The sequence below is a fragment of the Ctenopharyngodon idella genome, chromosome 6, assembly GCF_019924925.1.
Source record: "Ctenopharyngodon idella isolate HZGC_01 chromosome 6, HZGC01, whole genome shotgun sequence".
NCBI classification, from domain to species: domain Eukaryota; kingdom Metazoa; phylum Chordata; class Actinopteri; order Cypriniformes; family Xenocyprididae; genus Ctenopharyngodon; species Ctenopharyngodon idella.
In genome coordinates this window covers 2,637,119-2,650,416 of record NC_067225.1, presented here as the reverse complement: position 1 = coordinate 2,650,416, position 13,298 = coordinate 2,637,119, and the positions used below count along the sequence as shown (strand labels likewise).

The following is a 13,298-nucleotide window of genomic DNA, read 5'->3' as shown; positions in this document are numbered from 1 at the left end:
TTTAGGGTTCTTGATTAAACAATCAATGTGGCTGTAGCAATCATTATAACCCACATTTTGGGGTAAACTTAATGTTTGAAGTCTTCAGTATAAAAGATCCCCAGATTCAAAGTCTTGATGTTGTTTTTGGGCTCTACTAGAACAGGTTTTCATGCTTGAATGTTCAAAAAACACATTTTTCACATATTTGACATTGTTGCAGCTTGTCTCTTCCCAGTCTGTAGGTAACACTCTGTTTAGTTCCTGTATCTATGAAGCCCCTCCTTCTGAAAAGCAAAACATGCTCTGATTGGTTGGCTGGACAAGTGTTGTGATTGGTCAAGCACTTCAAGCGTGTTTGGGAAATGTCCCGCCCCTTACCATAACCACGAGTTTTAACACACTATCTCAACCAGGCCCCGCCTCTTTATGTAGCATATGCCTTGGGCGGGAATTTTTTAAATGAGGAATACTGTGACGTGTTCGTTCCCGGAAGAAGACTCAAGACTACAATGGAGGCGTTTCAGGGAGTTCAGAAACAGTGACACTGATAAATAGAGTAACTCCTGCTGGAGGGACTTTGTAACTTTACAGAGCTTTCTCATTCAAAGAAAGATGGACATGTACAAAAGCGTAATAGGACCCCTTTAAGAGTGCAAAGAAAAACTCATTACACTGTAATCTAATCCAGACCCAGTTCATCATGTTGAACATGTACATCTGTCCTTCATGGACTTGTTTTCATTCGTCTGCCCTGACTAAGGAATATTGCATTGTGACATTTAAAGATCTTAAGTCTTTACTGTCTTTATTTATATGTGTTATTGCATATCTCAGACATGTTGTGTTTTCACCTACATCCAATTGTTCTCCATCACGGCCACCCTCTCGATTTATTCATGCTGATTAGCAGATTATGTGTCTCTGGAGATGCAGCATTAACAAACTGACAAATGGCGCCTCAATGGGGGATCATTACCTACACAAACACACACACTCAACCACATGTGCTTGTGTTTCCTCATGGGACTCAGAGATGCAACAATTATGCACCAGACGCTTTGGCGCTTTTGCTTAAAATACTTAAAATGCTCATAAAATAAGACAGCATGCTATTGCTGAATGACTAAGATTAACATTTTGTTAATCAATAGTAATCCTTTTGAATTGTAAGATATATGTGTATTTATATTATGAATAATGAATAATATGATATATATATATATATATATATAATATGTATTTATATATATTTTTATTTTATATATACATATAATTATTTTATGTGTATATATTGAAACATAAAATATATAAACAGTTATCTATGTAATATTAATTATATTAATTTTTAGTTATATTGTAATGTTGTAAATTTTATATATATATATATATATATATATATAAACAATTAATGTAACTGTAAAATAATATAAAAATACAAAATAATGTAATATAAAATGTTTTTAATATATATTTTAAAAGATGTGTATTTTATATTACATTACTTTTATATTTGTATCTTACACATATATAAATTATATCCTCTCTCTCTCTCTCTCTCTCTCTCTCTCTCTCTCTCTCTCTCTCTGTTTTTTTTTTTTTTTTTTTTTTTTTGATGGAATTTTCTGATTTATCTGATAACGCAATCAGAGGTTAAATGCATTGTGAATGCTGCTCTCTTTAAGATTCCAGATTTCATTAAGCAATCATTTCTCTACTCTGATTGGACAGCTGCTCTCAACGCTGCAGCTGATTGGTCAATTAGACCCAGTGCTTGAAACCATTATGAGGTCAGAGCTCTTTGTCCTAAAGCATCAATTAATGTCACTGAGTGAACAAATTGCTGGACTTAATACTGAATAATTGAAACAAATGACTTTGTATTGCAGTCAGAAGCCTCAGATGGTTTCAGAGTGTCTGTGAGAGTCAGCTGAGAGAAACGTTTCAATCTGATTAAAAATGAGCTGTTTTCACAAACACTTGTGTGTGTGCGGTGTATTTTGAGCTGTCATCTATATGTAGTGATCCATATCAAGGTAAAAGCTTCTGTTTTAGTTAGTTTGCTCCAGCTGCGTATGTAGGCAGTGTGCTTTTTTCTTTCTTTTTTTTTTTTTTTGTCTCTCTCTTTTTTCTTATCTACTCTTGTCAAGTTTTAATGGGAAATCCTCGTCTCTTTGATCGCTCTCTCTTTCTTTTGTCATCACTTTCTTTCTAAACCGGAGACACCTAATAAAGTGGGTCTTTGTGAGGGAATGAGAGATTATTTCACACAGTTTCATGGGCAGAATGAGAGCATGTGAGGTCAGAATACACAGAGCGGTGTGCTTTCTTACTGTATAGTGTGTTTTTGGGGTTGATTCTGTGCGTCTCACCTCTGTCTGTTCTCTTCCAGGTGCTTGTCCTGTGTGAACGGCTCATTCCCGTGTCACTGGTGTAAATACAGACATTTGTGCACACAGAACGCCAATGACTGCTCCTTCCAGGAGGGACGTGTGAACATGTCAGAGGTGAGAAACGCATCACTTCCTAAAATTTCTGCTCATTACTGTTCAAAGGTTTGAGGTCGGTAAGATTTTGTCATGTGTTTGAAAGAAGTCTCTTCTGCTCACCAAGGCTGCATTTATTTGATCAAAAAGACAGTAAAAACTGAGAAATATTATTACAATGTAAAATAACTGTTTTCTATTTGAATATACTGTAAAATGTAATTTATTCCTGTGATCAAAGCTGAATTTTCAGCATCATTACTCTAGTCTTCAGTGTCACATGATCCTTCAGAAATCATTCTAATATGATGATTTGCTGCCCAAGAAACATTTCTGATTATCAATGTTAAAAACAGTTGTGCTGCTTCATATTTTTGTGGAAACTGTGATACATTCTTTAATGATGAACAGCATTAATTTTAACTATTGTAAATAATTAATAATAATAATAATAATAATAATTATTATTATTATTATTATTATTATTATTATTATTATTTAATATTTATTTAATATTTTATAACAGCATTAATATTGAATAAAAGAATTAAATAAAAATCTTAATTCAATATTAATGCTTTGATATCTTTATTCAATATTAATATTGTTTTTAAATATTAAATAATAATTCATATTTATTTATATAATATTTATTATTGTTATTATTTAATATTATTATTTGTTTTAATTTTTTATTAATATTTAATAACAGCATTAATATAGAATAAAAGCAATAAATAAAAATCTTAATGACCCCAAACTTTTGAATGGTAGTGTAACTAATCATTAAAATTTAATAATTATTGTAGATGTTTATATTACACTAATCCTGCATGGTTTTTTTTTCTGCGAACAGCCTCAGATTTCTTTATGAAAATGTAAAAATCAACATGAAATTAAATTTGACTCTATTTACTTAGTGCAACATGTATAAGAGAGTAAATGGGAGAAATACCTCATGATGAATCCAATCAAATCTGGTGGATGAAATCAAGCCCCGCCCATTTTTTTCCCTCATTAAATATCCAGTTTCAGTTGTAAATGCATCAAACTACAAGTGTTGCACAATGCAAGTATAATGGGTTGCAAACTACATTTCACGTTGAGTTTAAAAATCAAATATGTTCTGATTGACTGAGATGTCATTGATTTGTTCTCGCTTTCACTGAGTTGACACTGGAAACCTGATGCATCCCGGCTGGTTAGGACACTATCCGGCGTGTTTATCTCTCTCATGTGATCGGTCATGGTTCCTCCTTCTCCTCCTGCATGTCTGTCCTCAGATTTTCACTCATGAGAAACTTGATCTGTTGTACTGAACCGAGTGAGATAAGACGAGAGAGTCCGGTCATCATGTTGACGGAGCCGCTCACTCATTGGCTGATGCGAGTCCATTGGGAATCTCCCATAATTCTGTGTTTTAAAAGCCTGTAAGAGAGCAGATGAAACACTCGTTTCCTCTAATAGACTCCAGATGTGTGCGAGGGGGAAAGTGTGAGTGAAACGAGGGGAGTGAGAAAGTTCTGGCACTAACGTGGGAGATTACATTATAGATGTGACGCCATGTATTTCACAAATGCTCTGGCGGAGAGTGAGACAGTTTTCAGAAGCAGGGAAGAGCCATAATGAGGAGAGGTGGAAAATAAAACGAGGGGTGCGGGAAGGAAAGGCGTTGGCGTGTGTAACCGCGTCCGTCTGTGCCAGCTGGACGACAGTCGTACTGTGGTTGCTTGTAGTTTCTCTCTTACCAGCCGCTGACAGCACACAAGCATCATGCGCATAAATCAGGTTCTAGATGGTTCCACAGCTGCTCAGAACCCAGACAGCAGATTCCAACCAGGATTATAATCATTAAAGTGGAGCTATTATGCCCATTTACAAAGTTTTGATGTTGTTTTTGGGCCCTGCTAGAACAGGTTTTCTTGAATGTTCTTTTTTTTCACATATTTGACATTGTTGCAGCTCCTCTCTTCCTAGTCTGTCAGTAATAATCTGTTTAGTTCCTGTCTCTATGAGGCCCCTCCTTCTGAAAAGCACAATGTGCTCTGATTGGTCAGCTGGATCAATAGTGAGTTCAGGAACTAACACATCACGGTATTCCTTATTTAAGTAATTTCTGCCCAAGGCATACACAAAAAAGGGGGCAGGGTCTGGTTGAGTTAGTAGTGTGTTGAAACTCAAGGTAATGGAAAAGGGGCGGAGTCTGGTTGAGTTAATAGTTTGAGTTAGTAGTGTGTTGAAACTCAGTTATGGAAAAGGGGCGGGGTCTGGTTGAGTGAATAGTGTGTTGAAACTCACGGTTATGGAAAAGGGACGGGGTCTGGTTGAGTTAATAGTGTGTTCAAACCATAGACTATAAAAAAATATGGACGTAGTGTCTGTGACGTCACTCGTAGATTTCTGAATAGCATATTTGAAGTGCAAATGAGGCCGCGGCCATCTTAGCAGCGCGTCACCGCGAGATCAATCCAATCCGTGGCACTTAATTGGGTAAAATTTCCATGAGTGTGCATTGCAAAACAAAAAACTTTTTGTCCACAAAAGCGTTAAATCCATGAAATATTGATATATTATCCATTGTTTGCATAACATTTCTTCTGAATGATCTGCTCTCCATCATCGTTCTTCAAGAAATGATGCAACCTGAACAGTGTTTATGTTGTAAAACTGTATATGATCGTACATTAGACTCTCACAAACAAATGAGCCCACGTCCAAAATATAATTTTTCAAAATAGTGCAGCAGTTTTAGTTATAATATCCAAGCAGTGCTGTCGGAGTTTAATATTCTCCCGCCATTGTCATTGTAGTAAATCTCACAAACAAAACTTTTAGCCAATGCCACGATCCAACAACGTGTGTTCTGTTTACCTTCCGCATGCGAGCACTTGTACACAGACGCAAATCTGCCTCGGGTCTCGACGATTAACGCAGCAAGCCATATTATTTTATAATAATCCAGAAAAAAGCACAAATACGGCAGAGATGGCAAATTCAGCGGCTGGAATTAGCTGAGGTAAGTGACGGCTCACAGACAGCAGCGGCAATCTACCTGTCACTCAAGTGACCACACCCTTAATTATGCAGAACTTTAAGGCTTAATATAATTTAAACAGATGAGTTATAAAACAAATTCACCCAGTCGATGAATTGCAGTTTAATTCACTTCCGTATTGGCTTTATTAGAAACTGAGGGAGGTTGCCGCTTGGTTGAAACTCACGGTTATGGAAAAGGGACGGGGTCTGGTTGAGTTAGTAGTCTGTTGAAACTCACGGTTATGGAAAAGGGGCAGAGTCTGGTTGAGTTAGTAGTCTGAGTTAGTACTTTGTTGAAACTCACGGTTATGGAAAAGGGACGGGGTCTGGTTGAGTTAGTAGTGTGTTAAAACTCACAGTTATGGAAAAGGAGCGGGGTCTGGTTGAGTTAGTAGTCTGAGTTAGTACTTTGTTGAAACTCACGGTTATGGAAAAGGGACGGGGTCTGGTTGAGTTAGTAGTGTGTTAAAACTCACAGTTATGGAAAAGGAGCGGGGTCTGGTTGAGTTAGTAGTTTGAGTTAGTAGTGTGTTGAAACTCACGGGTTATGGAAAAGGAGCGGGGTCTGGTTGAGTTAGTCGTTTGAGTTAGTAGTGTGTTGAAACTCACGTTTATGGTAAGGGACGGGGCATTTCCCAAACACGCTGGCAGTGCTTGACCAGTCACAACACACTGTCACAGTGTCACATGATCCTTCCATTATAATAGGCTAATTAAGTTACCGCTGATTTTATTTACCTTCCAAAGCCAAGTTCGACTTCTCACATATTTGGCACAGAACTTTGCACATGCATTTGTGTATTCTGCACTTTGTTGTGGTTTGTTGCTCATTGTTTTGAGCAGGTCTCTGCTGAACGTTTGTTCATCATTTGAGTGAAAAAAGCAAGAATATATCAGCAGAGGCTTTGAGTTGGAAAAGATTTGAATCATTGCGGCAGAAAGAGTCTGCGCTTCATTTTTAACACATGATTTGCTTTTACGATTGTCTGTTCCTTCACTTTTCCTGTCACGTCGCACTGATATTCCTTGTGTAGGATTCTTTCTTATCTTCCGACCTCTTTTCTTGGGAGTGAGCAAACAACTAGACGACAAGTGACAGCTGGTTTAAGTCGAGATGATAGAAGACGTTCAGGAGTTTTATCACATACATGCAGTGAAACACAGCAGTCGTCATAACTACAGCACTAATTACAGCGTCTGCATTCCATAGAGACCTTGAAAACAGGTCGCATAGCCTTTGATGTCACCCCTGACCCCATTACCCACAATTCTCTGCTCCAAGCCTCTTGTTTTCGTCTTTGTTCGTCCATTTTCTCTCTGCTCTGCTCCTTTCTTCTCAGTTCATATCCGCCACCCTGTTTTATCTCCCCCCCACTATGTAATATTCATCGCTGGGATGCATTGGGCAGCTGAAGCACAGATCTAATCCACTTTGAATAATTAAACCAGAAGAGGAGAAGAGAGAGAGAGAGAAGGAGGTGCAGAGAAATGACTTTATCAGACTGATTACTTCCTCTCTTGTCTTCCCTCTCACTTTCACTTTCTTTGTTCTTGGCGGCCAGCACACATTCTCTCACGCTTTCCCCACTTTCTGTCACTTTTATATTTAAATGCATCACTTCTTATTTTTAGCATGTTGTCTCCCCTTCAGCTCTGCTACAAACGCCGGTGAGCTGCTGCCTACCTAGACTGTATTTTTAGGCCTCATTGGCGCTCTGGATGCGGAGACTGTTCCAGAAGATAGGCAGCAGCTCTGTGCTGTCCTGAAAGATAACTCGTTTTGGGTGAATTCTAAAGCGGAATCATATTGTGTCCTTCACAGAAAAGACTATTCCAGAATGCATTGTGGTGAATCATGAATCATGCTGCATTCAAGTGCGAATGATCATATTTATGAGGTGTTCACATGAATAACGCCAGTGTCACAATTACCGGTGGGAAATCTGTCGGGATTTGGAGTTGAACAAAATCTGTCAATTAGTGAATCATGGCTCATGGAAAGTCTTTAGTATCAGTGTTATTTTAGTATTATTTATATAGTATTATAGTATTTATTCATATTTTAAATTTCTATTTAGCTTTAAAGCTGCAGTCTGTAACTTTTTTTGGTTAAAAATTATTCAAAATCAATTTTTGAGCAAGTACATAATCAGCCAGTGTTCAAAACTATCTCCTTACCTTAGCCCGATTCACAACTGTAAGCTTGTAAAAATGTTTCGTTATCCGGATGGTACTGGTGGGTTTCTGCGGGAAATTCGAGCATGCAGCCGTTCGTCTTTGCATCATTATGTCACGTCTGTTTACATAGAGAAGTAGTCCCAGCTAGTAGGCTATAAGGCATGTGGAGGATGCTTTATAGCCTTTTCTTACAGCAGCTGCAATAATTAAACTTATCATTTTGACGGCGGATTGTAATCTAGAATGGTCCAAATGACAATCATCAGTGACAACTGGAGATTCACCCATAGTCAAAAACAAAAGACTTCGGACTGTGGAGTGGCTACAGGAATTGAAATCTACAGGTAACGCTAATACACACTAAATATACAAATAGTCATGCAATGCTGATGTTGTTAACATTAACAATTTGAGAACAAAGCATAACAATAATAATTTGCACGGTTTCACATGATCTGAGCCAAGCGATCGTTAGATTTAATTACCATTGGCAGCGTGATTTATTGCTTTTTTTTCTCAGTTGGTCAGAACAAAAATGGCAGACATGTTACTTACTTGTTCAGATGACATTTTCCGGTGAAAATTCTTATTTTGGTCATACTTCCAAGACGTAGAATCTGTGATTCCGAAGTACAGTATCCACACCGATGTGGTGACTGACAGCAAACATAGATTCGTCTGTGCTGAGGAGCCATGCCGATCCACAACCCACGTAAAAATGATAATTCCGCAAATACTGTAACTGCAATTGCAATTCTCAAACAGAGATGGTGTAATTTTTATTTCAGTTTTAGTTTTATTTATTAACTTTTTAAATTAGCTTGTATTTTTACGTTCAATTTTTTTTATTTTAGCTTGTTTTAGGAATTTTGTTTTGTGCGTTTGTCATTTTTATTAGTTTTAGTTTTTTTTATTTCTATTTAGCTTTAACTTTTTATTTCAGGTTTAGTTTTAGAATTTTTTTTTTTTTTTTTTTTTTTTTTTCAGTTATTTGCCAAGTTAATATTTCTAATTGCCTTGGCATATAAATATTTGTAATATTTACATTTTGTTTTATTTTAGTTACTGACAATGATTTTTAATAGCTTTAGTTTTAGTTAACATTAACAACGCTGATTGGTATTAATTAAATAAATGTTGTAATTGTGCATTTCAACTGTACAATTAATTTATTCAAGTATTTTATGCTATTGATGAAGAATAGCTATAGAGTGGACAGAAAACACTACTAATTCTATTGAATTTTGCGACGACAGGCTTGTGAAGCATAAACTGCATTTACTACTTCATTTTCTGTGCCAGTGTAAGAATAAAATACTCACAACATCAGTTACACACCAAATACTCACCCATTGCTGTTGAATTAGCAATAAAAAGCTTATTATCTTTGTCAATTATTGAAAAAGAGAGATTGCTAATTGTATCTTTTACTTTCACTGACCAAATTCACATTTCCAAACTTGTAAGCAGGAACTTCCCAAGGGAGCCTGAAGGCAGCAAAATTCATCCAAGATTAGCGGACAGAGCCTAGAGAAATGTTGATTTTCTTCTTTAATATGAAAAAGTAATATAATTTTACCCAGAGTTTGTGTGTGCTCTGTATTTATGCTTAAATTATCAAGTTTTTAGTTTAGTAACATGTTAACGACAGACTCAGTGTTAATAGAGTCTTGTGTTCTTCACATCAGTTCTATCAGGTTGTATTTGCGATGGGATGTTGTCTTTGAAGGCAGCTGCCTATGTAGACAGCACTGGGAACAGCGTCTGAATTGATAGAGAGTGTGTAGATGGGTAATCGCATACAGAGGAGCTCTGACATCTAAACGACATTTGCTTTCCATTCAATTTAACAGATATATTTAAATGAGGCCATTTAATTTAAATAAATTGAATTTAAATATTTAAATTAGTTCAGCACACTGACTTGAGAATGATCAGTTGGTTTCTGATGGCCTTCTTGAAGTCGTATTACGGCTCATTTTCCATTTATTGCACAAAGCTGTTGTGAAAGTGGATTTTATGGTGCTTGTGCTTCGGGCCGCTGGAAAGATGTGAAAATGTGAGGTTGCTCTGCCCCACTTCCTGGAACAAATATGAATGTTTTACGGGGAGAGATAAAATAATTTAGGAGCAGGCATTGTTAAAGTAAAACCAATTATCTTTGAGCAGCTTTTGCTGCCATATTAATAATTGTGTTTGTGTGTAAACTACTGTTCAAAAGTTTGCGATTGGTGAGATTTTTTTTATGTTTTCAAAGAAGTCTCTTCTGCTCACCAAGGCTGTATTTATTTGATCAGAAATTCAGTAAAAACAGCAGTGCTTCCCACACATAGAATTTATATTTGGATACACATTTTTGCTTTTATTATTTTTATCATCTTATACTTTTTTATCCGCCCGAGATAATGAAACCATTCGCCACGAATAATTAGTGGAAAATCTCCCCTCGCCCTAAATGTTTCGTACCTGCTCGTTCTGTGTGTGCAAGAACTGTTTAGTCCCACGTGCGCTGCAGAGACGTGGTGGATATGTCACAAAGGCGGCGCTGTTGCACGTTCTACAGGTTCGCGCAACAGCGCTTCAGACTGCTTCAAAGTGATTCACAATCAATGAATAGCGCACATTTATGCCAAGCGATTGCTAATGAACTCGAGGTGATGAAATATGAGAATGTATGGCCTTTATATATGTTTTAGAGAAGGTTGAAGGAATGCATATTTTATCTCTCTCATCTGAATAGATGTACCTGTAATGTGAGTACCTCAGGGATGACATGTTTTTGTAGGCCAACCTGGAAGTTAGCGGCGCACGGGTTCCCTCGATCAAAAGCCTATGCATTTTTCCCACAGACTTTCAGAAAATCGCAAAAAATAACCTCTGTGTTTAACAAAGGGTTATGACACTTACACATTTTGTCTATCAAGATAATCTTTACAAGTTAACACAACATTTATACATTTTGAAGCCTAAATAAAGTCGTCAGATATAAAAAGCTAACAGTAGGCTATAAACGGACTACAGCACACCATGGTCGCGGATCAACGTCACCACCACCAAGCTTCCTCAAACTTTATTTAAAAAACAACTTTATTTAAAAACATGCTCGCTGATTATGATCTGCGCTGTGTATGAATACTTATCCACTTTTTCATGAGAAATGCTGTCCAAATGTCCTGTTTGTCATGATAACATCTAAAGTCCCCGCCAAAGGAAGTAGTCCCTTTTAGCAATTTGTTTAGCAACCGCCGTTTTTTTAAGACACAATAAAGGTTTAAAAAAATCACAAGTGGGTTATAACTGGTGTGTTTTATGTCATAGATCAAAACGTGAAAATATTTAGAGGCTTTGTTAACCACAGACCTTATTTCAGGCGATTAAGCAAAAACCCATTCAAAAAAACCCATAGACTTTAGTGCGATGGAACTGGAAGTCCTAAAATGCTAACTCGCTTCCGCGTCATCCCTGAGGTACTCTATTATCAGCCTGCTAAAGTGTAGACATTTCAAAATAAGAGTCCATGTGTATTTCCGGCTTGTTTATAAAACATTTTTTTTCTCATCTGGGCATTATTGGTATTTTGGTTACACAATAAATTGTATTTAAATTAATTTCCATTAATTCATAGTAAACTATTGTAATATCTGTCTGGGATGCTCCCACACAGGAAGAAAAGACTAATAACATTTGACACATATTCAATATATTGATTTTACTAGTATCAGAGACACTATAGAGACACTATATGACAAAACAAGGAGAAATCTATCATTTTAATTGCTGTAATTTTGCATTTTGCTGTAATTTACAATGCATAATATTAGTATGTAATTAAATGTAATAGTAGCCTATGTAATTAAAATGAATGTCAGTAAATAAAAATATTGTTAAAAATCACACATTATTTGTTGTTTTGTAACATATAGTACACCATTTTTGTGCCGTGGGTAATAGGAGGATTTTCCACCTAGCTACCACCGCAAGTATATTTCAAACCTGTGGGAAGCACTGAACAGTAATATTGTGAAATATAAAAATGTAAAAGCTGGTTTCTATATGAATATGTTAAAATATAATTTATTCCTGTGATGAAGGCTGAATTACTCCAGTCTTCAGTGTCACATGATCCTTCAGAAATCATTCTAATATGCTGATTTGCTGCTCAAGAAACATATTGGATTATTATCAGTGTTGAAAACAGTTCAATATTTTTGTGGAAACCATGATACATTTTATTTTTCATGATTCTTTGATGAATAGAAAGTTCAAAAGAACAGCATTTATTTGAAATAGAATCTTTGTAACATTATAAATGTTCCTTTTGATCAATTTAATGCATCCTTGCTGAATAAAAGTATTAATTTCTTTCAAAACAAAATCTTACTGATCTCAAACATTTGAATGAAACACCTGAAAGTCATGATTGTTTTTGGACATTTAGAGCTCAAAGCTTGCTTTCTCCTCATTTCCATCTGTAAGGTTGCGTGTGGGTGGCTGACCGGCCTTTCTGTGGTCAGTCTTTACGGTAAATAAGCACAAGACAGGAAACCAGCACTGTTACCAAAAATACTGTCAGCTTACAGATGAAATCAGTAACATCAGGAGAATTTCCTTTGGTTTGAGGAGGAATCTCCTCTGCTGTCTAGACACCTGAAGGATCCAGTGATTTCCTGCTCTTGGTTTTATCCTCTTCATCTCAGTGAGACTCATAAGTGCTCCCTAACGCCGCACTGCATTAAGAACTGATTTCAGAGTTTCATTTATCAGGCCGTCATTCAGAGAGAAGTTATGAGATCTTATTCACTATCAGATTGGAATAACTACTTCCTCTACTCTCTTTCAGTTCTCAGTTCTACTACCATTCACATCTGTAACACTGTTTTTATGGTGTTTATACAACTAGAGCTTTTCTATGTCTGTGGAGTGTCTTCTGTCCTCTCGTTTTTCCATCCTTTGTGCTTGTTGTCGTGCCGCATTGCTGATTGAATCCATCACATGCTGCATATAAAATACTCTTCAAAAGTTTGGGATCAGTACGATTTTTTAAAAACATTTTATACAGCAAGGACACATTAAAGTGATGGTAAAGACATGTAGAATGTTACAAAAGATTTTTATTTCAATTAAAAGTTGTTGTTTTTTTAACTTCGTTCATCAGAGAATCTTGAAAAAATGTATCACGGTTTCCACAAAATATTAAGCAACTATTTTCAACATTTATAATAATCAGAAATGTTTCTTGAGCAGCAAATTAGCATATTAGAATGATTTCTGAAGGATCAGTTGAAACTGAAGCCTGGAGTAATGATGCTGAAAATTTAGCTTTAATCACAGGAATAAATTGCATTTTAACATATTTTACAATAGAAAACAGCTTTTCTAAATTTTAATAATATTTCACAGTTTTACTGTATTTTAGATCAAATAAATGCAGCACTGGTGAGCAGAAGAGACTCAAAACTAGATCTTTTGAACAGAAGTGGTGTGGGACTCAACTGAATGTTTTATTCCTCAAGTGTTCAAACACAGACATACACACACACACAGAGAAGTGAGGTATTCTGGGACGTTCTCCAGATAAGCGTCCAGCTCGTTTCTCCTTCAGGTCTTTGCGTGACGTTG

At 36.3% G+C, this 13,298-nt stretch overlaps 1 protein-coding gene across 1 annotated transcript in view; it reads left to right on the top strand.

The window, feature by feature from the left end:
• Positions 1-13,298, top strand: part of plxna1b (plexin A1b) — a 137,444-nt gene that overhangs the window by 75,591 nt on the left and 48,555 nt on the right. Inside the window, exon 9 of the mRNA XM_051896889.1 lies at positions 2,372-2,486. Coding sequence (XP_051752849.1) covers positions 2,372-2,486 — 115 coding nt within the window. The remainder of the gene's footprint in view (positions 1-2,371; positions 2,487-13,298) is intronic.